Source organism: Corythoichthys intestinalis, chromosome 12 (genome assembly GCF_030265065.1).
Source record: "Corythoichthys intestinalis isolate RoL2023-P3 chromosome 12, ASM3026506v1, whole genome shotgun sequence".
NCBI classification, from domain to species: Eukaryota; Metazoa; Chordata; class Actinopteri; order Syngnathiformes; family Syngnathidae; genus Corythoichthys; species Corythoichthys intestinalis.
Window position 1 is genome coordinate 16,579,897 of NC_080406.1, and position 27,635 is coordinate 16,607,531.

General features: G+C 39.5%; 1 protein-coding gene across 5 annotated transcripts in view; it reads right to left on the minus strand.

The window, feature by feature from the left end:
- myo16 (myosin XVI) overlaps positions 1-27,635 on the minus strand; it is a 269,930-nt gene that overhangs the window by 172,976 nt on the left and 69,319 nt on the right. For all 5 annotated transcript variants that reach the window (XR_009066237.1, XM_057851442.1, XM_057851443.1 and 2 more), the window contains exons 3-4: positions 20,386-20,456; positions 19,919-20,062 (exon numbers count right to left, since the gene is read on the minus strand). Coding sequence is in view for 4 of the 5 variants with exons in the window: in XM_057851442.1 (XP_057707425.1) it covers positions 19,919-20,062; positions 20,386-20,456 (215 nt within the window). In the remaining variant the exon portion in view is untranslated. The remainder of the gene's footprint in view (positions 1-19,918; positions 20,063-20,385; positions 20,457-27,635) is intronic.

A 27,635-nucleotide genomic window follows, 5' to 3' on the forward strand; every position in this document is an offset into this window, starting at 1 on the left:
ACGTAGGTACCAACTCTCTGTATTAGTCCATTAGATAGAGCGGCAACACCACCCATGTATTTTGGGGCACAATAGGTGCCTGTCACTGTAGTGTTTTAGTTTGGGGGTTGTTTTGGGTTCTAGGTTTAGTTGGGGTTTTTGAACTGTTTATTTGGTGTTTGCTGCATAGTGCAGGGGGTTGGGTAAATGTTTGTGTGCTCTGTGTCCATTGTTTCTTTTCTGTTAAATAAACTTTTTATTTGCAATTTTGACTTGTCACTGCCTCCTCATTGCACACCTGCCGTCTTATGTTACGCCGCGGCCCCTGACCACCAGGGGTACTCGTAACATTTGGGGGCTCGTCCGGGATCTTTGTGGTTCCGCGGAGGCGGCAGGTGTGTTGGTGTGCAGTGGCGGTCGGATTGCGAGTTTTGTTTATTTAACTTTTTGGTAATTCCCTGCGCGCCCTGGTAGATAATGGCCACAGGCTTTAGTGTTGAGGATTTCTTGGCGGGTCTCACAGTGGGGCAATTGGACCAATTCAGAAAAGCAGATTTTTGTGCGATCGGTGCGCATTTTGGAGTTGAGCTTCCCATGTCCAAATCTTGGGCTCAGCTGAAGGCGTCGGTCGTTGATTTGCTGGTCAAGGAGGGCGTGTCTATTGAGGGGTTTGAGGGTCATTTGGATTCTCAGGAGGTGATTCCTCCCGTTTTTCGGGGTGTGAGGAGTGACTCCTCCCACTAGCCGTAGGTCCTCTTTAGATGGAGCCGGTTCGTCCCCTCGGTTAAGGGTTCGCTTAGCTCGTTTGAAGCTTGAGAAAGAGGAGAGGGACCGTGAGCTCGAGTACAAACATCAGCAGGCCATGTATAAATTGGAACTCGAGGCTAGAAATGCTGTCCGATTGAAGGAATTGGAACTGGAAATGAAAAGGCTTGATGTAACGTCCGGAACTCATTTGGTCGCAACTCAGGGTGATAACTCATCACATAAGCCATTTGACGCTAGTCGGCAGATTGGTCTCGTCCCCGAATTCCGTGAGTCGGAGGTGGACGAGTATTTTGATACCTTCGAAAGAATAGCCACGGCTTTTAAATGGCCACCAGAGGCGTGGGCGCCCTTGCTACAGAGCAAGTTGATTGGGAAAGCTCGCGATGTGATGAACAAAATGCCTCTGAGGGATAGCATGGTTTATGCTACATTAAAAGAGACTGTCCTGCGTTCGTATAGCCTCGTTCCTGAAGCGTATAGACAGCGTTTCCGTGTTCACAGGAAGGCCCCGGAAAAAATCTTTGTCGAGTTTGCTAGTGAGAAGCAGACTCTGTTCAATCGTTGGTTAAAGGCGAGTGAAGTCACGGATTTTAAGTCTCTTTGTGATTTAATTTTGATGGAGGATTTTAAAAATAGTCTATCGGATCGGTTGGCTACTTATTTAAATGAGCAGAAGGTCACTAATGTGTCCGAGGCGGCTGTTTCGATAGATGAGTATGTGATTACTCACCGACAGCACGTTGAGAAAAATGACTTTGAGAAACGGGACAAAAGTAAATTGAGTTTTAAAAGCCGGTCTCAGTCAGGACGGGCGTCGCCACCTACTTCGGCGGAACGTCGCTGTTTTCTTTGTCATAAAAATGATCATTTGATAGCCAACTGTCCAGAGCGAAGAAATAATTGTAAGGCTGAATCTTCCCCGATTGGGTTATGCGCTGTGCGCTCTGAACCGGTTCGAGTACATAAAGGTGGGGGTTCCTCTTACGAACCTTTTATGCTCGACGGTTGTGTTTCTATAGGCTCGGGCGAAAAGTGCTCGGTTCGCATCCTTCGTGACACCGGAGCAGCACAATCTTTTATCTTGAGTGATGTATTGCCTTTTAATGAAGAGTCTTCATGTGGCTCGAGTGTATTGGTCCAAGGAATTGGAATGGAGTACCTCTCTGTACCTTTACACTGTGTAAACTTGTCTTGTGATCTCTTGGCAGGCACGTTTTCGGTTGGGGTTCGCCCATCATTGCCGATGCCAGGCGTCACTTTTCTGTTGGGGAACGACATCGCTGGTGGTAAGGTCACATTGGTGTTGGAAGTCGTGCAGCAACCTGAGTCGCAACCAGACGAATTGGGGCAGGCGTACCCTGATGTGTTTCCGGTCTTCGTCGTCACTCGTGCACAAGCGAAAAAGCTGGGTACTGAGGTCGATTTCTCGAACACCTGTTTGGCGGCCGGATTGGTTAACCCCGAGAGGAGTACGACTAATGAGTCTGTGTTAGAAGGATCAGCGTTTGATGTAGTTTCTTTAAAAATGACTCGCGATGACCTTATTGCTGCGCAAAAATCTGACGCCAGTCTAACCAAATGTTTTGAGGCTGTTCAGCACCCGCATGACCTAATGAATAAGGATGCGAAGTATTTTATGGAGGACGGGTTGCTTTTAAGAAAGTGGAAGTCTCGGTTGGACACAGATTTTTGCATTGTTCAAGTGACTGTCCCTGTACGTTACCGCCATGCAGTCTTGTCGTTGGCTCATGAAAATGCATGGGCGGGTCATTTGGGGGTGACAAAAACGTACGATCGCGTATTGGGACATTTTTTTCTGGCCAGGTTTGAAAAAAGATGTTGTGCAGTATTGCCATACGTGCCAAGTGGTGGGGAATCCGAGTCAGGTGCTTAAACCAGCCCCTCCTACAGCCTATCCCTGTGCTGGGCGAAGCATTCGAACATATCCTTGTCGATTGCGTCGGCCCGCTACCCATGACGAAGAGGGGTAATCAATATTTACTCACTATGATGTGTGTAGCGACAAGATATCCTGAAGCCATACCACTCGGGGAAAAATAACATCGCAGTCTGTAGTCAAGGCTCTGATCAAGTTCTTTTCTACTTTTGGGCTGCTGAAATTGGTACAGACTGATCAGGGTACCAGTTTCCTTCCTGGTGTTTTTGAGCAGGTGTTAACAACATTGTCTCACACATCGAATCCTCAGTTATGTGAGCCGGTTTCGTGAGCTGCTACGCAGCGTATGTAGTTTGGCCAAGGAGTGTTTGTCGGGAGTGCGGAGCGACATGAAAAAACGGTATAAGACCGCCGTCTGTCGTTCGTTTGGGCCGGGTGACCAGGTACTGGTCTTGTTACCTGGAACAGGTTCATCATTGTCTGACGACTGTGTTGATACAGTGGCTCGGCACTTTGCGTGGGAGAGGTGTCGACAAGGGGTTCGCGGATGCCCTGTCTCGGTGTGGTCAGTAGCAGGGTTTTTATTTATGATGGCATCTTTGTTTTTGGTACGTGCCGGTTTTGGTTACTTCTCTGTTGCTGTGCTACCCTTCTGAAATTTCGCATGCATTGGATGGATGGGCTATTCCGGATAGGCCTGTTTATCAACTGGAAGTTGATATTTTAGGGGGGGAGTGTTACGGATGGGGAGTAATTTTTCCTTTTGTTCAGGTATGTATTTTTCCTTTCACTTTATACTGGTTTATGTTGGTTTTCACCTGCATTTTTTTTTGTTCAGTAGTTTCCACCTGTGTGATCACAGAAGGCCTCCACAGCTGGAACCACTTCCTCATTAGTTCATCATCCAATCATCTGTTCGTCCTGCCACTATATAAGTTGAATTGTTTGCTTGGTTCAGGAGAGGCGGTGGCAGCTCTCACTTTGGTTGTCTTGGTTTGTTGAAGCCTGTTATGTTTTGCCTTTGATTCTGTTTGTGAAGTTTACTTTCTGCCACTTGTTTATTAATGGTCTCTTTTGTCTTTTTCTTTAGGTTGGCGCAGAGCACAGAGGTAGGGACTTTAGTTAGACACCTGCAGGTCTACATCGTGTCTCCCACCTCACGTAGGTACCAACTCTCTGTATTAGTCCATTAGATAGAGCGGCAACACCACCCATGTATTTTGGGGCACAATAGGTGCCTGTCACTGTAGTGTTTTAGTTTGGGGGTTGTTTTGGGTTCTAGGTTTAGTTGGGGTTTTTGAACTGTTTATTTGGTGTTTGCTGCATAGTGCAGGGGGTTGGGTAAATGTTTGTGTGCTCTGTGTCCATTGTTTCTTTTCTGTTAAATAAACTTTTTATTTGCAATTTTGACTTGTCACTGCCTCCTCATTGCACACCTGCCGTCTTATGTTACGCCGCGGCCCCTGACCACCAGGGGTACTCGTAACATACATGGACACAAGATATGTAAACATTCATTTCGCTTTTGAACAATTGATGATAAACGTGACTTTTGGTTTAACACACATCATCAGACTCGGTTTTCCAAGTAGGAACACAAGTGGTGATCCGTTCCTTATTCTTTTGGATAAGACATCAGAAATTTCCAACTTCACTAGCAAACGATATCCACAATTTGCTATATGGTAGCATGCATCTAGCCGAGTTCGTTTGACAGTATCGGGATTTGATGCATAGGTGGAGTTTGACTGTTGGGGGAGGGGGGGCACAACATGTTGATGACCCCGAAACGCAGTGTCAGCAATAAAACTTACAAGAATATTTATAATAAGTTGACAAAGAGCGTTTTTTTGTTTCCCATCATTCTAAAGGGGAATTCTAAATCAGGCTGCTTCGGCAATACTTTTCGCCAAAATCGTCATCCATTGAATATGGTACGCCCGCCAGGGTCATGCCAATGTAGTTACCCCAGCCAAAAATTGTATCCCCTGGGCGGAACCATATGGAGGTAGAGTTGTGTCTTTATTATTCAATCCCAAAAAAAATTGCTTCAATAAAAATATATATTTTCAATAAAGTCGCTTCAACCAAAAAAGAAAAAGTGTTTGAATGCAAAAATATATTAACTCAACAAAATGCATGTGAAAGCTAATTTTCTTTAATTTTTTTTTTTTTTTTTTTTTTTTCATTGGAGTCAAGTTTTTGTTTTTTTGATTGAAGTAATGTCGGTTTGTGTTTGGGCCACATCTTGGCTAATTCAATTCAATTCAATTTTATTTGTATAGCCCTCAATCACAACAGAAGTCTCAAAGGGCTTTACAGAGGCAATATGATACACAATTAGAAATGAAGCAACAAAGATGAATAGATGCAGTTCAAGTCCTGGGTATCCCCTATCCTTAAGACCCTCCATGCCGGCTAAGACGTTTTTGTCTTTATAATTCAATCAAAAAATAAGTTGCTTCAAAAAATATATATTTTCAAAAAGAAAAATCTCTGAAGAAAAAAATTCAATCAGAGAAAACGTTTTTGAATGCGAAAAAATATTTGAGATTGAAAAATTTGCATTTGAACAGTTAATTTTTCATTGAAAAAGTTTTCTTTGATTGAAGTAATCCTTTTTGTGTTTGGGCCATATTATGGGTAGGACATTTGATTCAAAATCATTCAATCCCCCCAAAAAAAGCTGCTTCATTCAAAAAAAAATCTTTTTAATTAAAGAAAAAAAAATCATTTCAAAAATAAAATTGCCCACCCCTATTTTTTTTTTTTGTACATGCAAAATGACATGCAAAGCAAATGACCGTCTAAGGTGCTAGTCACATGATCTCTTCGAAAAATAATTTTGAACAATTATAATTTTTTTTTTTTTTTCATTTAATTCATTTTTGTTGCAGTTTTATTGCTTTACAACTTTTATATACTAGTGTATATATAAGAAAGTCAATTTCATGCAATGACCCTTTTCGGCCACCAGGGGGCCTGGCCCCCCTTTAAAATCCGCTTATGATCATTATGATCTGTCAATACAGAAGAACAGGTTAAGGCAGATTTCAAAAGAAAGAACATCCACAATATGTAAAGCATTACGGCTGTTGCTGATGGTTAAAACTCACGTCCCCAAAGGGATTCAAGGAGTATTCAGAGCTTTAGTCTTCTATTCTGTTCGTTCTAAAAATTCAGAATTCATATGGTGTTCTCCGATTTGAGCTTCGCCTTTCTAAATCGTAACAAGAGGTATCTGAGAAATTATGTGGTTCACAGGAGACATTTATCCTTCTAAAATGTTACTTCTTATACTCTCCCTTAAAAAAACACCAGCAGGGAGTTGTGAATTGACCCACTTTCCCGCTCGTGACGGATGCATTCGGAACGTCTGCGTTTGCCAGTCTTTTGAAGTTGGTGGTTAACAGCGAGCCCCCGGCTGCTCTGTGTTCGGCTTCATATGTCTGTCTGATGATAACCTCGCTCACTCTGCCTCCCAGTCAGTGGAGGGTGATGTTCCTGCAGTTAATTATGTAACACAATCATTTAATGTTTTTGCTAAATTTTTGTTCAATCTGTCACCAAACGAGCTTTTATAGAAAAGTCACTGAATGAAATTTGTAAATAATTTTTAAATACCATATTGGCCCGAATATAAGACGGCCCTGATTATAAGACGACCCCCTCTTTTTCAAGACTCAAGTTTGAAAAAAATACTTTTTGAACACCAAATAAATTTTTATACAGAAAATAACTACAATACATCTGAAGCAAATGATTATAACAATATATTTGAGACAAAAAGAATTTCATTTTGCCTCATTCAAATCTTAATATCTGAACATTTAAATATGTAAACTAAAGTGCAATCACATTCGTAAATGAATGGCCTCTGGTTTTTTTAAATGTAAATAAATCAATCTATTGTGATAAAACAACAAAAATGCAATAACTGCATTAACCATCAAAGTGAAGTCTAACTAACTGAAACAAAATCTTGAAACAAATCTGAATAAGGAAAAACATTGCAATAAAATAACGCAAACTGGTTAAACTTGAGAGTAGCTGAGATCTGTCATGACAGAACATCGCTTCAACTATATCTGGCGCCATCTAGCATCGTGAATGGGTATAACGTCTAGACCGGGAATATAAGACGACCCCCACTTTTTCAGTCTTATTTCAATGCAAAAAACACCGTCTTATATTCGGGCCAATACGGTAAGTCTGATGAGTGAATCAAAAATTGTGTCTAATGTTGTAATCTATCCATTAGTCAACAGGGTACTTCCTGGTTCTTTATCAATGACATAAGATGATATAAATTTTCATTTGATTTATTTATTCATTTTTTAATTTAAAACACTTCCGATAGTGATTCAGCCTGACTATGAGTAGGCCTGGGTATTACGGCTTAAAGCGTATATGACCCAATACGGCAAAGGCGCATTTCAATATATTGGGCAATGCTTGTCTTTCTTTTTTTATGTTAACAAAAAAATAAAAAAACAGAGAGCAATGTTTAACTAATTCTGTTTATTGAATGCATGAATGCTACGACAAAAGAACGCTACGAGCTAGCTAGAATAATTTAGCTAGACCTACGTAGTTGTCGTTCCATAAATTGTGCGCGCAGTTTACTTTAGCAATATGAAATGTTGGTTTTGGAAACCAGTGGATACTTCCTTTGTTGTTGTTGTTGTTGTGTTTTTTTAACTGCCCTATTCAGTTACTTAGGATCTGTCTGACAACGACGATATGTGAAGCTGTAAGCAATAGTGCTGAAAATGAAGATCAAAACAATATAAACTTTTAAATCAAAATTTTAAATTTCTATCGACATTATCGCCAAAAATTGACCTCTTACTGCAATTCACATTTTGGACAGCAGATGGCGCCCAATTTGCAATGACTTGCTACATTTTAGGATTCTGTAAATCCACAAGATGTCCCTAATTGGCTCTCCTAGACAATTCAAAATAACCACACATAAAATTCCACAAAGAAGACGGACAACACAATTCGTTCCAGTATCATAATTAATTAGTTATTTTATGATACTAAGCTAATTTAAAATCATGGAAATCCTAAAAGTCCAAACCATTAATAACAAGTAAAAGTACATGCCCGGATTCGATCACGTGATCGGATATCTGGCCAATCGCGCCATTCTTCAGAGGACCGGAATTGGGTTAAAAGGATCAGGTTTGGGTTTTCAATTAAAAAAATATATTTTCTTATCTGCATTATGCTCGCACAGCCTCCAAGGCCATGTCTACATGAAGCAGGTTATTTGGCTAAAAGAACAACTTTTTCTACCGTTTGGCCTGTCATCCACACGCACATTTAAACTAGGATTTTTTAAAACTGCGTCCAAAGTGAAGATGTGCGAATTCTGCATTTGTGGCGCCATCATGTGGACTGAAGATTTACCTGTGGAAACGTCACTGAATGCGACAAACTTCGTCCCTACGTAACACATGAGACCAATGCTTTTATTCGGAGTAAATTAGGTACCTCTTTGCTTCCATTTATCCAGAAACTCTTGCGGTGCTTCATATTGAACGCATTCGAAGGATGAGCGTATTACGGGCCATTGTTTTTCGCGCATTGTTATGAATGTATCTAAAGATGTAAAGAGATGTATTTAATGAATGAATGCGGTTGGCTGTGGAAGCTTTTTTTCCCGACAAACGCGCTGGTGTGGACGTAATTATTTTTTCCCGACGTATTAGGGCAGGATCCTCGGTTTTAAAAAACCCTGTAAGGTGTGGAAATGGTCTATCTCTCCCTCTTGCTGCTTTTCTTGCTCACCAAGCAGCTGCTTGTTAAAGTTAACGATGAGTGACAGCTTTGAAAGCTTTGATTTTGCCAAAGCAGCTTGGGAGTGCTAACTTGAAAGGCGACGAATTTATGAGCTCGTTAAACCCGTTAAACACTAGCGATAGTGTGCTGTGAGACTTTCTCAGCAGCGTGAGTGGATTTGAGTGGACTCAGTCAATGAAGCATTTGATAAAGACAAGCATTTTGCTAAATTGTTCTTGTTTAAAAATAATTCAGTGGGACAGTAAAATGTTTAAAATGACGTTTTTTTTTTTTTTTTAACAACACTTTTTTTTCTGTATCAATTCAGGACTCTGTATCGGTATCTCAAAATCAGGTAACTCGGACTCAGGTGCAAAAATACACGATGGGGACAATCCTAATAGTAGGTAATTAGATATCGTTACATTTAAGCAAAAATATGTGTGCTACTGTGCTGCTTCTGTTTATACTGGATAGTTCTGGTTGCAGCACTTTCGTTTCATTTAACATTTGTGGCACGTCAGTTTGATGTCTAGTTCAAAATAGGGCTATCAAATTTATTGCGTTAACGGGCGGTAATTAATTTATTAAATAATCACGTCAAAATATTTAACGCATGTGCGGAACGATCCACTCATGAATTGCCGCAAACAGACTACAATGGTGCCGTTTTATGAATATTGAGAGCTAAGAGACAGAGACAAGCGAGTGGATTGGACACAGGCATTCATTGGGGCCGCGCTATTTATTGGCATAAGATTTGGCATCTCTTCCACATCAATAATAACTATTGTGGCGAGCGACATGGGGAAGAATGACAGGAGATGATCTTTTCCTTAGCACCCTGTGTAGAACACAACGCAGAGAAGATATACCATTTGCAGCCACCACTGACAGTCATGGTTGCCCAACTTCCCATCATGCATTTGGGCAGAACAGTTAAGTCGCTACAATATCATTTACTGAAAGCACAACAAAAACAATATTCCTATCTCTCAAAAAAAAAAAAAACAATGTTCACAAAAAGACAAGCACTCAATTCAAAGAGAACTGGCATTCCCAGTCAAACTAGCTGTGCAAAATAATACTCAGACTTTGGTCAAACTCTATTGAAACATTTCTTTTAGCTCAACAAATACACTAGATGGCAATATTTAGTCACAATACAGAGGTCTCGTACGTTGTGAAGTCAACACTCAAATGAACGTAAGGTACATTGAACCCGGAAACTACGGCGTCAGTCGAGGGGTGAAACGCACTAGAAAAACTTGGCTAGCTCTCTAATTAATTTAAACACCTTGACACCACTTGACACCTCGTGGTCCCTTGACACCTTGTGGTGTATTTCAATCACTACCTTCCACAACGGCGAGCTATTAGTTTATTTTTTTATTGAAAATTTTACAAATTTTATTAAAACGAAAACATACAGAGGGGTTTTAATATAAAATTACTATAACCTGTACTCACATTAATCTTTTAATCTTCTAATCTTTTAAGAGTTACAAGTCTTTCTATCTGAGGATCCCTTTCACAGAAAGAATGTTAATAATGTTAATGCCATCTTGTGGATTTATTGTTATTAGGGTTGTTCCGATCATGTTGTTTTGCTCCCAATCCGATCCCGATCATTTTAGTTTGAGTATCTGCCGATCCCGATATTTCCCGATCCGATTGCTTTTTTTTTTTTTTGCTCCCGATTCAATTCCAATCATTCCCGATAATTTTCCCCAATCATATACATTTTGGCAATGCATAAAGAAAAAAATGAATAAAACTCGGTCGAATATATACATTCAACATACGGTACATAAGTACTGTATTTGTTTATTATGACAATAAATCCTGAAGATGGTATTTACATTATTAACATTCTTTCTGTGAGAGGGATCCACAGATAGAAAGACTTGTAATTCTTAAAGGATAAATGTGACTTTGTATATTGTGACTAAATATTGCCATCTAGTGTATTTGTTGAGCTTTCAGTAAATGATACTGTAGCCATTTAACTGTTCTGCCCAAATGCATGATGGGAAGTGCAACCATGACTGTGCGTCGTGGTACCAATTGATATATCTTCTCTGCGTTGGGAAATAACATAAGGTGTAAAGATCAACTACTACCTTTCTTCCCCACATTGCAACCCACGATTATTCTAATCATTGGGAGAGGGATTGGAAGGCTTTAGCCATTTAAAAAAAGGCTCCAAGGGCTGCCAAAATTCACTCTACTCATTTTACGCTGCCTTTTAGCTCTATATACTGTATGGGTAAAACGGCGCCATTATAGACTGAACGCAACGCGTGAGTGGGTCGTGCAGCGCATGCGTTAATAGCGTTAAATATTGTAACGTGATAAATGTTGACAATATTCATTCTCACCGTTAACGCGATAAATTTGATAACCCTACCTTAAGCTTAAACTAAAGACTCTGGAAGAGTGTAACACATTATGTCTGTAACGTTAAATACAATTAGAAAACGATTTAATTTAAAATATATATATATATATATGTGTTAAAAAAAGGCATGTCCGATATTTTTTTGCCGATTCCAATACTTTGAAAACGACGTGATCGGCATCCCGATCGATCGGGACATCTCTAATTGTTATAATAAACAAATACAGTACTTATGTACAGTATGTTGAATGTATATATCCGTCTCATCTTATCTTTCCACTCCAACAATAATTTACTGAAAAATATGACATATTTGAGAGATGGTTTGAATTGCGATTAATTACGATTAATTAATCTTTAAGCTGCGATTAACTCGATTAAAAATTTTAATCGTTTGACAGCCCTAGTTCAAAAATAAATTGGCAGAAAAGGAGTCATACCTGTTGCATAGTTTTTCACCAAAGAATTAAAAATGTATTATATCGTAGCATATTTATATGTAGAAATAAAATGGCCTACATCGCACTAGTTGGCAATGACCTTGATTCTAATGTAGGAGAGTTTAATACCATTATCGTCGATTCTGTGGCTGGCACAGTACAATACTATGAAAGGCATAACTCCTAATTGAATAGCTCTCAAAATAAGCAACCGATAGCGTAACATTCATGTCCTGAACCACCAAGGCCACGCTGTTCATCATATTGTAGTGGTGAGCGAGACCGGGGTCAGGAGTCAACTTGTTAACCTCTTGCGGTTTGCGGGGACTGCTTGCCGACGCCAACTCATTTATATCTGTCATGGTTTATCATTCTAGCCAGACACATGACTAATGCCTCCGCGTCCGGGGGCCACTTGTCATAATTCCCCTGCCGCCAACTGCGTCGCCCGCTCTCGCTTTTTGTGAAAGCCGAGCTATTACTTTAGTGGTGGCGCAGTAACTCTCTGGAGAGTTAAGGCATTTTTTACATCATACTCTCACGAAACCAAAAATTAGGTACAACAGTTTTCAATACAAATCAATCAAATCTGCCTTGATTAACATAGTAAGCAATGACGACGAAAGAAAGGAGAGGAGCAAATATGGATAAAAAAATACAGTTGTGGTCAAAAGTTTACATACACTTGTGAAGAACATAATGTCATGGCTCTCTTGAGTTTCCAGTTATTTCTACAACTCTGATTTTTCTCTGATAGAGTGATTGGAAAAGATACTTCTTTGTCACAAAAAACATTCATGAAGTTTGGTTCTTTTATGACTTTATTATGGGTGAACAGAAAAAAGTGATCAAATCTGCTGGGTCAAAAATATACATACAGCAGCGCTAATATTTCGTAACATGTCCCTTAGCCATTTTCACTTCAATTAGGCGCTTTTGGTAGCCATCCACAAGCTTCTGGCTTCTGGTTGAATCTTTGACCACTCCTCTTAACAGAATTGGTGCAGTTCAGTAAAATTTGATGGCTTTCTGACATGGACTTGTTTCTTCAGCATTGTCCACAAGTTCTCAATGGCGTTTAAGTCAGGACTTTGGGAAGGCCATTCGAAAACCTTAATTCTAGCCTGATTTAGCCATTCCATTACCACTTTTGATGTGTGTTTGGGGTCATTGTCCTGTTGGAACACCCAACTGCGCCCAAGACCCAATCTTCGGGCTGATGACATTAGGTTATCTTGAAGAATTTGAAGGTAATCCTCCTTCTTCATTATCCCATTTACTCTCTGTAAAGCACCAGTTCCATTGGTAGCAAAACAGCCCCACAGCATAATACTACCACCACCGTGCTTGACGGTAGGCATGGTGTACTTGGGGTTAAAGGCCTCACCTTTTCTCCTCCAAACATATTGCTGGGCATTGTGGCCAAACAGCTCGATTTTTGTTTTGTCTGACCACAGAACTTTCCTCCAGAAGGTCTTATCTTTGTCCATGTGATCAGCAGCAAACTTCAGTCGAGTCTTAAGGTGCCGCTTTTGGAGCAAGGGCTTCCTTCTTGCACAGCAGCCTCTCAGTCCATGGAGATGCGAAACACGCTTGACTGTGGACACTGACACCTGTGTTCCAGCAGCTTCTAATTCTTGGCAGATCTGCTTTTTGGGGATTCTCGGTTGAATCTTCACCCTCCTGACCAATTTTCTCTCAGCAGCAGGTGATAGCTTGCGTTTTCTTCCTGATCGTGGCAGTGACAAAACAGTGCCATGCTTCTCCCAAAAAGTAATTGCGTTAGTAACTCAGTTACCTGAATGTAAGAGTAATTAGTTACTTGGCAAAGAAACTGGTCACACAATGTCAAGTTTAAAGGGTTTTAGGGAAAATTGGCTCTTGCCCAATTCTTTAGCCTAAACTTAATACAGGGGTATTGCGGATATTGCGATAACTAAATAGTAACCTTTGCTATGTGTGGAAGTCATTTAATGTTGTGAATCGACCGTTAAAGTTGTTAAAATTGCTCCAGTTATTGCATTAGTTCCCTTCTGTCTACTTTCGACATGTGTAAGTTTTAAAACTGTTTCATCACTTAAATATAAATTTATTTTTTCCGATTCAGGAGCATTTTAGATAAAAACACTTAGGTTCGCTAGGAAGTTTCTCTACAACAGAGCCTTTCTGAGAGGTCTACTGCTTTAAAATGGCGGCTGTTTACTAACGCATCTAGTTCTTTATACATGTTGCTAATGCCGCTGTGTCTGGCATTTGCATCTGGTTCTATTATGCGATATTTACCATAGCATCATGTGGGTGTAGTTTGTAGGCTATTCAGTTTTTGGAGGGACTTATTTGGGAAACCGAAGAGCAGTGAGTTACAATAATTGAGCAGGGAGGTGATTAGACTACAGACCAGAGTGGAAGTGGTAGGCAGGTGAGAGAAGGGAGGGGACGAGAAATATTGTGAAGATGGAAGTAGGCTGATCTGGTGATGTTGGTGATATAGGAACGGAAGGAGAGCATGCTGTCGAGGATGACACCTTGACTCTTAACCTGAGTAGAAGGAGAGATTGGTACATTGTTGATGGTAATAGAGAAGTTGTTGTCATGAAAGAGCATGCCATCCGCGTAACAGTGAACGTGAATGTTGTGTTTGCGGAAGATGGAACCAAGGGGGAGAATGTAAATGATGAAGAGGAGCGAGTCAGGTCAGCGGGCAGGCAGGTGGTGTGTGGACCCAAGTGCAGGGAAAGGGAAGCAAGGCGAAAAGGCAGTGCAAAAGTAATTTAATTAAAGCCGACAGAAAAACAAAATACAAACCAAAACTGAGGTGATCCCAAAAAACACCGTTGCAAACAAAACCCAGGGTATTGGCAAAAGACTGGTCTCAAAAACTTACTAGGCAGAGGAACATGAGGACTGTGACGTAGGACCAGGCAAAATTGACGCTGGCATGAACGAAGACATTGGCAATGACGCAACAAGGAGTGAAAAGAAACTGGGAGCTTATATACACACACGCAGACAAGGGGTAACGAGATAACGAGGCACAGCTGGGTGACACAGAAGGATGCAAGTTGGCGGATACACTAGGAGCAGGTACAACAGGTGAAATCAATGGGCAATCACAGGAACACAGTAGGAGGGAACCAACACAAAACCTAACAGAGCGGCCCTAGGACAGAACCCTGGCGCACGCCAGTGGAGACAGCCCCCCCCACGGTGGTCGACAAGTGTCATTGCATGTAATTGACTTTCCTATATATGATTTTAAAATATAGAGTTTTCCTGTAAAATATTGTCTATAAAAGTTGCAAAGCAATAACACAAACTAAAATGAATGAAATGAACAAAAAAGATATTTTTGTAATGGGTCAAAATTTGTATCAGTCGTATTCCTGGTTTGTGTTATTATTGTAATTTTACTCCTTACCATTAGGAAGTGTCCAACGTTTCTTTCCACTGACCTGGAGTCAGCCCCGGTACACTTAAAATGACAACTAATCATGAGATTTGGGTTGTTAGTTAGGAGGGCAGAACAGTTTTTGACCGTGGCTTAGTGTATTGTGCTCCAAAGGAATGTACTAATTTTGTTTGTTCCGTCGTGAATACATTTATGAGTCTTTTGATTTCTTACTTTTATTTGGATAAAGAGCATTTGAGTTAAGTTACAAGACACCACCAAAATAAACTATTGGATAAGAGAAATAGACTTGTTGTGTATGCATCGCTTCTTCAACTGCACTGGGCGCACATCTTCCCAAAATTATTTTTATTTTTCAAACTGATCATGTGACTAGCACCTCAGACGGTCATTTGCTTTGCTTAGCCAAAACAACTCGAGGACTGAAGAGGCAAGATGGATATATGTAATTTTTTCAAACTTAAGCTATCAAAAGTGACAACAACAACTGAGCAAGAATTAAGGATTGAAAATTTGGACCATGAACCGCCAGAGAGCACCACCAAAATGGTGAAATGAGTTTCAATTTGCCCCACTAAAGATGCTAACTGTACAACAGAGCCACCACCGGTGTCTTGCCAATGGAGTTACCCCTGTCAAAATTTGTATCCCCTGCCCGCGGGAGTACACACACACACACACACACACACACACACATACATTAGTTATGAGTTATGTCGACTTAAACAATAAATTGACGCCAGAAAAGAACCACAGTTACATATTTTGGACATCAACATTTATTAAACTGGAGAAACGCCATACAGGACTTGAATTATAGTAATAATAGTTATAGGTCATCCTACGAGTAAAACAGTAAAACAGGGCCTTTTTTACGTTTAGTACATATGCTACATTATACGACAGAAGGAAAAAAAAGTTTTTTTTTTTGTTTTTTTTTTTTGGGATGGATGGGCCATGTTTTAAAACATTGTAGTTAACTACATCACCTAAATATGGAAATCAAGCAAATCAGCGCAGCGCAGTGACTCCGCCCAGGGGGTACAAATTTTGACGAGGGTAACTACATTGGCAAGCCACCAGCGGGCGTACCATATTCAATGGATGACGATCTTTGCGAAAAGTACAGCTGTCCTAAGCATATTATTATCAATGTTGGGCACGTTACTTTAAAAAAGTAATTAGTTATAGTTACTCACTAATTCTTCCAAAAAGTAACTGAGTTAGTAACTGAATTACTCTATAGTAAAAGTAACTAGTTACCAGGGAAAGTAACTATTTCCGTTGCTTTAAAAAGAAGTTGTTGTATGTCCAAGAATTTGAAATTTTCTGAGCAGTATACGAGTCAGTTGAATAAAGAAGAACAGACAGGTAGTTGTGTTATAGAACTTGTAATATTTATTGCACCTCACCAGCAACAGATTTATCCTACACTTGAAGTGCAACAAAAATAAACAGATTTGAATTGCTTACCAAGATGTCGACAAAAGCTTTGCCCCGGAACATAAATTACACTTTACATGCACGTTCTTTCCTTTAATTTCGACTAATTTGAAATAGTGTTTATATCTCCACCTCGAAAGGACAAATTTTCCTCTAAATGCTCTGCCATCATATCCCTCTGCATCTGTTTTGCGTGTGTGTGTTTGCACGCGCTGTTCCGGTATGTGTGTGAAAACACCGGCTCTGAAAAACGTGCGCTATTAGGCTCGAGCGTTTACGCCACAAAATGTGGGATCACGTGAGATTTGACAACAATGCAACCATATTGGAAACACGTCTGGCTTGCGGGACATCAAACTTTAACATGCCAGTTCGATAAAGAGACAAACTCGTTACTAAGGCGAAGAACAGACGTGATCAAACTTAAGGATGTGAACAATGTTGACCCTTACAAGCAAGCCGAAGACAAATGGAGTAAAGATGTCAACGGGCTTCCACAATTATGCAAAATGGACATTCTGCTGTATTTATTGTTCGGTGTATGTTACTAAACTCATCAGCGATTCCGAAATTACAATTCGCTACAAAGCTACGAACAGTTTTGCTGCGGGTGGGTGCAGGACCTGCACAATATGACCATATCAAACGGCAACTCCATTGTTCTTGCAAAGGTAGGCTATGTGTGTTTACTATTTTCATTGCCATGAACCTGAACGCACCCCATGTCTTGAATGACAAATACACAGAGCAGAGTAGACTCGCTACGGCTGGTAGTTTCTTCAATTTATTCAAAGTAAGTAACGCACCGCTTTTGACCGTCAGTAACAGTAACAGCGTTGTAACGGCGGAAAAAGTTAGTTGGATTACTCCGTTACTGAAAAAATAACGGCGTTACTCCCAACACTGATTATTATAAATATTCTTGTAAGTTAATTTTATTGCTGACACTGCATTTCGGGGTCATCAACATGTTTTGCCCCCCCCCCCCACTCAAAAACTAAAAATCATAAAATATGGGACGAATTTGACAAATTGAGTGCGGTCTGACAGGTAGGAAGTGAACCAAGAATTGGGTGTGTGGGTGATACCAAGTGAGGAGAGCCGGTCGAGAAGGATTGAGTGAGAAATGGTGTGGAACGCAGCAGTGAGATCGAGGAGAACAAGGCTTGATAATAGATCAGAGTCAGAAGCTATGAGGAGGTCGTTTGTAATTTTGAGTAAGGCTGTTTCAGTGCTATGGAAGGGGCGGAAACCAGATTGAAACTGCTCGTAAATGTCATTGCTCACAAGATGGTTACGGATTTGAGATGCAACGTTTGGTAACACTTTATAATAACTATCCGTTTTACTACTTAATAGATCATTAGTAAACTGTTGATAAATGATTTATTGTTGATTTGTGAAGTATTTGTTAACAGTTTGTTAAGCATTCACAGGGTGTTCTTAACCTGAAACACAGTTTGTGTAGAAACGTTTCAAGTTTTTGTGTGTAACGTTTGGCATTTCTATCTTTTCAGGTTAAGAAATGCCGCTGACTTCAAAAGAAAAGGCATTTTGATAAGGTGTTTTGCAGGCAGCGCTCATGTTGCACATTTATGAAAATCTGCCAACAAATATTTGTACTTTTCTTTGTATATTTAACCAATAAAACTTATGACCTTCAACATAAAGTGTATATAGTTTTATTAAGATCCATCAACTAGCATGGGCATTTAAAAACTAACCCTAACTAAACCCTAACCCTAACTTCAAAAAAGCAACGTAAGTGCTCATTTCTCATCAAAAACAATGTAACATTAACATTAAATATAACTAGGGCTGCAGCTATCGATTATTTTAGTAGTCGATTAATCGATGAAGTACTTAATTCGAATAATCGAGTAATCGGATAAGGAACATGAAAAATTAAAATTCCTGAGCTGAGCCACAAACTTTTATGTTTTATTTTTTTACAATGCTCTTAACAAATGGTTCGGATACATATCCCCACCCCACAAAAAAACGGCTAAATATACCTATAAACTAAATTAGGAATGCGTTTAAAAAACATTTGCTCAAACAAAAACTTAGCTTACATTGGTCTTAACAGGGAGCAGCTGGATTCAGCAATGTAAAATGAGGCCGACTAGAGGACAGTGCATCCACCCAGATCAATAAAACAAAATGCGAACACTTACAAAGTAAACCATTACAACGCGACTTTAATCAAACGAATACTCGAAGCGACAAAATTTAATTTGAATCTTTTTTTTCTAATCAAATACTCGAGTTAATCGATTAATCGTTGCAGCACTAAATATAACCAATAAAAGTATGAAATGTCCCCGACCAAAAAAGTTCCACTTTGTTATGGTATTTGAGTAGATTATAAATCTGTGATTTTTTTTTGCCCAGCAGAAAAAAATGCAGGTCTGAAGGGGGAAAAAAAAAAATAATAATAATAACAAAAAAATAATAATTAGGGCTGTCAAACGATTAAGATTTTTAATCGAGTTAATTACAGCTTAAAAATTAATTAATCGTAAACAATCGCAATTCAAACCATCAACCAAAAGTACTGTATTTGTTTATTATAACAATAAATCAACAAGATGGCATTAACATTATTAACCTTCTCTTAAAGCGATCCATGGACAGAAAGACTTGTAGTTCTTAAAAGATAAATGTTAGTACAAGTTATAGATATTTTATATTAAAACCCCTCTCAATGTTTTCGTTTTATTAAAATTTGTAAAATTTTCAATCAAAAAATAAACTAATAGCTCGCCATTGTTGATGTCAATAATTACACCATTCTCACTCATGCTGCTGAAAGCCATAAAATCAGTTGGACCCAAGCGCCAGCAGAGGGCGCCAAACACCAAAAAACAAGTAACAAGCGGACATTACACTCTGCTGCCATTTTAATCTGTTTGCGCGGGGCATGTGCGTTAATTGCGTCAAATATTTTAACGTGATGAATTTAAAAAATTAATTACCGCCCGTTAACGCGATAATTTTGACAGCCCTAAAATAAATACAACATGTGAATAATTATTTATTTTTTTGGGGGGGGGGGGGGGTAATATAAACATTTTTTTTTTTTTAATTGTTTTGGCACATTTTTTTATGAATGGGTAAAAATATAAATTTATAAACGGCAAATGAAAATTAAACATCCTATCCTATCCTAGTCAGTGGAGCTGATAATCTAGTTAACTCTTTCAATGCCATAAATAAAAATAAATGTCCAATCACATGGCATCCGATCATCCTTCTTTTGTGAATTACAACTAGAAGAAGTCCATTTCATCCTGAAACATGTATTTAAATCTATTTGAAAAATTATTTAAGTAATATCCCAAAGTGTTCATCAGAAAACCCCACCACATGGACGATAACTTCAAATCCGTGTTAGGCGTTAAAAAGACGTGAAGCATCCCGTAGTGAGTAGACCCACCACAGTGAGCATGTCACCCTTTGGATGGCAGTTCTTCAAAGACATCCGTGCCTCGGTGGAACCTCTACATTGCCACATCCAGTCAATCAACGCAAGCGAGCTGTGAAGGAATTTCGCTTCCGCCTGGTGACAAGCCTCTGCGGGTCTCATCAACAGAACATGACTGAGCGCTACGTCTTATTTTCCCTCCCCTGCAGATGGCCCCTGTTCTCTTCAAGGACCTAATCAGCGGAACCACAGCTACTGACAGAAACGTTAGCATAAAACCCATGCGTGCTGTTAGTGTGGGAGTGTTTGGTGGCATGCGATTATTGAAGTACATTCTCTCTACTTGTTTGTGGTAGTTGCTCACCAGAAGCAAAAGCAGGACCGTGTCAGCGTGGTCGCACACACATGCTACATGCAGGGCGGTCCACAGGTCTTCGTCTTGCAGGTTGACGTTGAGGCCTCGCTCCATCAGCACCTCTGCTGCTAGCACGTTGTCATGGCGAGCGCACTGTGAAATGTTGGTAGGATAGCGTTCTGGATCACCCCATATAAAGAGTTCTCCACTGTAACAAAGTAGCTAGCATACATATGGAGAACTGCATTCTGTTCTCTTGTAGAAGTATGTGAAGGTCTTGTGCACTAGTGTTAATCACACCGTTCACACAATAACATTCTTCACGCATCAAAACATTGATTTTAGTTTAATCGTTAAATTCACACCAGTTTGCATGCATTGCAAGACAAACTTTAGTGAGGTGGAACATACATCATCATAATGTTATGTACCCCTGTCAAAAATTGTGCACCATTTACTGTATATGGATTGCCTACCAAGTGTAGCAATGATCCCCCAGAGGAAATAGGAGTGCTGGGGTCAGCTCCGTCCTTTAGGAGACGCAGAACTGCAACACAAGAGGCACAAACTGTTAGGATCTGGGTTTTTTTTAGTTTCTTTTTTCTGACTCTTGTTTGGTTATCCTTATTTGGACCCATAAAAAAAGTATTGCTGGTTATTATTTTTCAACCAAAAATCCTCAGTGAAGGGAATAGTATCTTTTCCCATATTTACTGTTTGACTGTTTATATTACTGTAACACCCCCAATATAAAATAAATAGCATTTATATCATAGTTTAAGAAAAACAAGCAGAATATATTTGATATTATGGACTTGGAACGATTGGAAATTGCATTGACAACTGGCAGATAAGGGCATAACAGATACAGGATGCCTTTTGCCTGCAGGAGCCCAACGCGCGTGTCATGCAGCTGACTGAGCGAAATTGGCGCTAACAAGCAGGTAATGGGCAAGACAGCTACAAATCCATGTCTGCGCCACCAAATCCCGCAATCAGCTCTTCTGGACAGTCCAGAACAAATGGCGGGACATCCTGTTTTGCCACAATGAATGCCTGATAACAAGAAGGCTAAGCAGCTGAGAATTTGAACACTCAGCACTGAAGCTGACAAAATTTCCAACTCTGGTTGCCCTGACTTATCAGCCCAACCTGCAATGGAAAATTACCATAAACAACACCGAAACACACCCTTCTTCTGGACTACAGCCCCGCCTCACCAGAGCCTTTAAAAGAATGAATTCATTTGCTAGCGCATTTTTTTCTCTCTGGAATCTTTTGTTGACTTGTGATATTGTCACCCTGGAGCCAGCTCTCCTCTTTGTTTGGGTCTATTTGCTGTTTTGCCTTGCTGTCTGATTGGTGTCGACTTGGAATAAATTGTAAACTTGTGTTTCAAAGCCTTTTTCCAGCTTTTAAAATGGAGTCAGTACAAAGGGTTAAGACTAAGGTAAACGCGCAGAGTGTGGCCTTTTGGCCAGGTTATCGGTGTACCCCGGCTCAGGTATTTGGAATTGCGCTAGCGCGGTTCCGGCTGTTTGGTTGGCGTGATTCCAGCATTCTGGCTGAAAGGTCAGATTCCTTCAACAGGAAGTGATCTACAGAGACTGTCAACGCAAAACATCCTCAGACAATTTCCCCTGAAATGTCCCAAAATCAACAGGACGTGCCCCGGTATCAGCAGAATTTGACCCCCTAAGACCCCAAAATTAACAGGAAGTGAATTGCCCCAGAAATGCACCAAAATCAACAGAATGTGACCTCAACAAACAAAAAAAATCTGTTTTTGAGCATCACTTATTGCCACTTCAAATAACAAAGGGAAAGTGCAAGAAGTGTTTGTACATATAATGGTCTTATTTAAAGTTGTTTGATTCTATCTGGTTACCAATAATATCATCCGATAAAAGCATTTCAAAATGATATCGGATAATATTGATTTTTCATAATCGGTTTTGGGCCAATAGGCATGTTACTTTCAAAGTGATTGTAGAAGCCTTCTGCCTTTGTACAAAGGCTGGTCACAGCATAGCACAGCAGCAGGGCCGGCCCAGCCTATACGCAGACTATGCAGCTGCTTAGGGCCCCTGACCAGTAGGGGGCCCCCAATCTGGCAATTGTTTAATTTATATTCTATTTTGTTTACTACAGTATTGATACTTGATTACAAGCTTAAAAAAATGATAATTCTTCCTTAACTTCTTTCTTTTTTAGAAAAAGGTTTGGCGCTATCTACTGTAAATACTGACAATCATTTGGGGTGAGAAATTTGAAGTATGCTGTGCAACAAAATCTGATTAATATACAAAATATGGACGTATGGGTTGGATTGCATGTATGGGTTTCACAGTACACCGTGACAAAATGGTGGGCCAAAAATATGGGCCCCTTTGCATTATTTTGCTTAGGGCCCCCAAATGGCCTGGGTCGGCCCTGCACAGCAGTTATGCTTGATAACCATTAGATGTCTCCAAACTAAGATGCTTGGGATTAGTTATGTGAGCAGACCATTTGCACTCATGGTGCAAAAATTAAATGATCAAAAAAAATGATTGAAAAACAATGAATTATAAACGTCAATTGAAGTTGTTCTCTTATTTTTCACAGAAAATTTATTTGGGAAACCTTGAAGTTATATTTCTCATTATTAAAGCATCAAGTGAGGCAACACAATACAATTAGCCATAATATGTTAAGTCCTCGACGACAAACTGTATATCGATATCGTTTTCATTTCGTTATCAGATTTTTTTTTAGTAGGACAATATAGCGATATGGGTTAAAAAGTCATTATTGGACAACTCTAGTCTTATTTTAATTGTTCCCCATCTTACTACATATTTGCAGTATCCCGGAAAACATACATTTTCACAGAATAATAAATGTATGGTTAACCTGTCCATGTGTATGTAACATCCTTTATTTACATAGTTTAATGACTTAAGGATTAAAATTCTGATTCCAAAGCACACCCCCACACAATGCATTTCCCTTATTTGGCCTCTGAAGAGTAATATTGTTGGATAGAAATTGAACGTTGAAGTCAATCACAGCAATTATCCTTCATCTCTTCCAAATACTGCAAAGGCTGAGGACTCTGACTGCCCTCAATTAAGGCTCATCTAAGATTTAAGTAGTTACCAGGGAATAGATAATGCTCTGGCTTTCCTGTATAAACGCTGAGATGCTCATTAGCGAGTAGCAAATTTGAAGCGGATGAGATATGAGCAGCATTTACAGGCAAAGAATAGTCAAGGCTGCCTGTAGTTCTTTTCTTGTATTCTACAGCATGATATAAAATGGATGTCTTGCAGCATAAATGGCAGGTAAACTGATGCGATTAATTCTTTTATCAATTAGCAAATGAATCGTCATCTATTTTGATAAACAACAAACCATTTCGAGACATCGTTGACCTCAAAATTGTCAAGATCTTTTTTGGAATATCTAAATAACATTTTTTTCTTTTTTCGCCCCATTTTTATTTAATTTTATTTTTCAGTTTATATATTTATTAGGGCTGTCAAACGACTAACATTTTTAATCGAGTTAATCCCAGCTTCAAAATTAATTAATCATAATTAATCGCAATTTAAACCATCTCTAAAATATGTCATATTTTTCTGCAAATTATTGTTGGAATGGAAAGATAAGACACAAGACAGACATAAACATTCAACATACTGTACATAAGTACTGTATTTGTTTATTATAACAACAAATCAACAAGATGGCATTAACATTATTAACATTCCTTCTGTTAAAAGGATCCACAGATAGAAAGAATTGTTGTTCTTAAAAGATAATTTGAGTACAAGTTATAGTAATTTTATATTAACACCCCTCTTAATGTTTTCGTTTTAATAAAATTTGTAAAATTTTCAATCAAAAAATAAATGCCAGTTCTCTTTGCATTGAGTGCTTTTCTTTTTGTGAACATTATTTTTTTAGAGATAGGAATATTATTTTTCTTGTGATTTCACTAAATGATACTGTAGCGACTTAACTGTTCCGCCCAGATGCGTGATGGGAAGTTGGGCAACCATGACGGTCTGTGGTGGCTGCAAATGGTATACAGTATGTTTTGTGTTGTGTTAAATTAGGCGTGTTAAGAAAAAGAATGTCTCCTGCTCCGCCCAAATGCATGATGGGAAGTTGGGCAACCATGACTGTCAGTGGTGGCTGCAAATGGTATACCGTATGTTATGCGTTGTGTTCAATTAGGCGTGTTAATAAAAAGAACGTCATCTGCTCCGCCCAAATGCATGATGGGAAGTTGGGCAACCATGACTATTAGTAGTGGCTGCCATAGCTTAAGCCAATAAAAGGTGCAGTCCAATGAACGCCTTTGTCCACTCGCATTTCTCTGCCTTTTCGCTCTCAATCTGTTAAAACGGCGTCATTGAAAGCTGTTTGAGGCAACTCATGAACGGGTCCTTCCGTGCATGTATTAATTGCATCAAATATTTTAACGTGATTAATTAAAAAAAATAATTACCGCCCGTTAACGTATACATTTGACAGCCCTAATATTTATTGGTATTTATTTCGTTAATAAATTGAGGGATGTAAATTTTCTCTGACTTGTGGACAACAGAAGTTTCACACATATTTTGTATTAACGAAAAACATGAAGACGATGCACATTTTACGTGCTACATAAAATGATGCGGTGGGCAAAATCTGCAATTTGGGCCGCCAGTTTTACACCCCTACGATATGGTCATAGCAAGTAAAATTAATATCCTGGCTTCATTTTATGGATTCAATTCCTGGCGTTTACAGCACCTATTGAATAAGTCTGAAGAGAGGTTAAAGGTAACGAGCTGCATGATTATCTTCAAACAGGAAATAAAAAAGACAGACGCAAGGAGTTTGCTTGTGAAAACCCAATCAATAGCGCCTTCAAACATTTCCCCGTGCCGGAGGTTTTATTGTTTGGGAACACTTTTAAAAAAAATAAAAATAAAAAAAAAAACCAAATCCATTTTTATTTATTTGGAATCTCATCTTATACGTTTTTCATTTCAATTTGTTGTTATTAATTTTCGCCTCCAATGCATTGAGAATGATTCTTGTAAACCTTTCTTAAAATGATTCTTATTATAATCCTTTCACCAGAAAAAAGCACAAAGCATTGATTTTATTTGTAATTCTGTAGGGATTGAAATGAAAGTGAAAGGAAACTGGGTTTATTAAAGAGATTTATGTCCACTGAAAGATGTCGAGACGATAGCCGCCACAGTTTATGTTTGTTCCACGACAGCAGCAACAACAGCCATCCATCTTGGTGCATCTCGTTGACGTTTGATCACATGCTTTGTTACTCTACATGTTATGACATCCACCTATCGACTCACACTCCACAAGAGTAGGATAAGGAACTCCATTAAGGACACTCCAGACCTGTGATGGTTCCAGTTTGGTTGTTGGCAGCCCTTTTGTCTTGGGGGCAGTTTAAATGGCGACTCTGCGACACGAAGACGCAGTGACTGTGTTGCGCAGTGGCCTCGCGTTTGTATGGTGTCGGCGAAGATGGAAGGCAAAAACGCAAACCTTGGAATCCTGCCTCCAAAGTGGAAATATTTGATTGCAGGGGATTGAGGGGGGCTTGCGGCGCATGCATCTCAAAACGCGACAATAACGTCATCACTCGTACACATCATATAGGGCATGCGCAGCAGTGCTACTTAACATTAAAAACAGAAAATATGGCGGAACATCGGCTTAATTTACTGTTTTTATAATATTTTTTTATTTAAATATGTCGAATGTTTCCATTTTTGTGCCTTTTCGAACAAAAGAAAATGCCATTACTTAGAGTGGGTGGGCATGTTGTCTTTCGGGTTGAGGAAGTCAAAGTGCATCATTCACTGTCGCCTTGTAAATCTGCACTGCCCCCTAGGTCTTGGCATGAATACTACATCTTTTTCATGTGGAATTGCGAAATTGTTTGAATGGAGACGGAACCATATAAATGCAAACATGAAATTTTTCGTCTTCTCGGAGAGTCACCATGTAAACGGGCCCTTAGTTTTATAGGGATCCTCGATCTTAAAGACATGTAGGCTCTAATACACCACAATTGTTCTCTTGTACTAAAATATGTTGTTAGAAACACATAAAATTTTAAATAAATGGCAATATTTTATAATATTTAGTACATATTTTGACCGATAGTTGGCGCCATGTTTTGAGGGCTCGGAGTGATGACGTAATTGGGCCGTTTTCAATTGTGTACAACAATTGTGTATTGTTGCCTAAACCCGCTAAGTAAAATGCCACGATGTGTTGCTTTTGGATGCAATTTCCAGTTAAATGGAAACAAGGGGAGTGATGTGAGTCTCCACAGATTTCCTATTGACAAGAAGAGGAGAAAGGTTTGGGAAAATGCCTGTAGACTGACAAAACTGACCCTAGGCTTTGTTCTCGCCATTTTTCTCCTACCGCGTTCGAGGCTTTTAGTCGACGACCACTTATGAAAGAGCTCACCGGAGCGGCTGGATATAAGCGGAGACTAAAATCAAATGCTGTTCCAACTATTTTCCCACACAAGAAGCCTCAACGCGGTTGGATAGCGAGTGAAATGCACGCAATAAAGTGCCAAAGACAAGACTGCTGGTCGCTCTCTTAAGCAGGCAAGCCGCTCCTGTCGCTAAAGCGGTCGGCGAACCTTCTGTGTACCGCTAGTCACAGAGGAAGCTAATAATTCACCTCTAATGTCAGTTCATCAGGCAATAAGTCTGTCTATTCAGTATTTACCTAATATGAGTGATGCTGCCACTCAAACCGATCCAGACATGTCCGATGCAGCTATACAGTGGCAAGCTGATGTGCGCCGAGCACTTAATATGGACCACCCTTACGTAGCTAAATGTGAGTTGGATGTACTGTACAAGACATGGAGAACACTCGATCCAGTTGACAAATTTAATGAGGACAGTCAGCCACGACACGTCTCCGATCCTGACTATCACACGTGTGCATTCATAGTTTTATTACCTTCAGTGAGAGTTTATAATGTCAATAGTCATGAAAATAAAAATGCACTAATGACAAGGTGTGTTCAAACTTTTGGCCAGTATTGTATGTAAAGCAAACGACAGCTCTGCATGCTAACATTTTACATAATTATATTGGAATAAGTTTGATCACGCAATAGCTCACCTTGAAGATCTGCTAACAAAAAACCGGAGTTCTCAACAGCATACACTCTTTCGCTCCATTGTCATTGAAATGCACTTGCCGCGAGTACATCACCAGTTTTGCCCAACTCTTATCAGGTATGTCCTGCTATGCATTTTGCCTTTGCTGCTCGTCATGTGAACGACCGACAGTGCTGTCCTGCTCTTCACTTTTCCACTCTGGTTCAAATTGGAAGGGCAGAACCGACGACATGTTGGGATAGCTAACGAGTAATGGGGTAGCTAACGAGTGACACGCTGGAAGTACGGCAGCAGGCCCGGTGACATCAACGCACTGCGACGTGAACAAGTATGGCGACCTATCACTTAAAATAATTTTACAAATTTTATTAAAATGAAAACATTAAGAGGGGTTTTACAATCAAATTATTATAACTCATACTAACATTTATCTTTTAAGAATTACTTGTCTTTAAGATCGAGGATCCTTTTAATACTTACTAGTAATAATAATACTTATGAGAATAGGCTCAGTTCATACCGCAGGTCTTAATACACAAATCTGATTTTTTCGTGTTTTT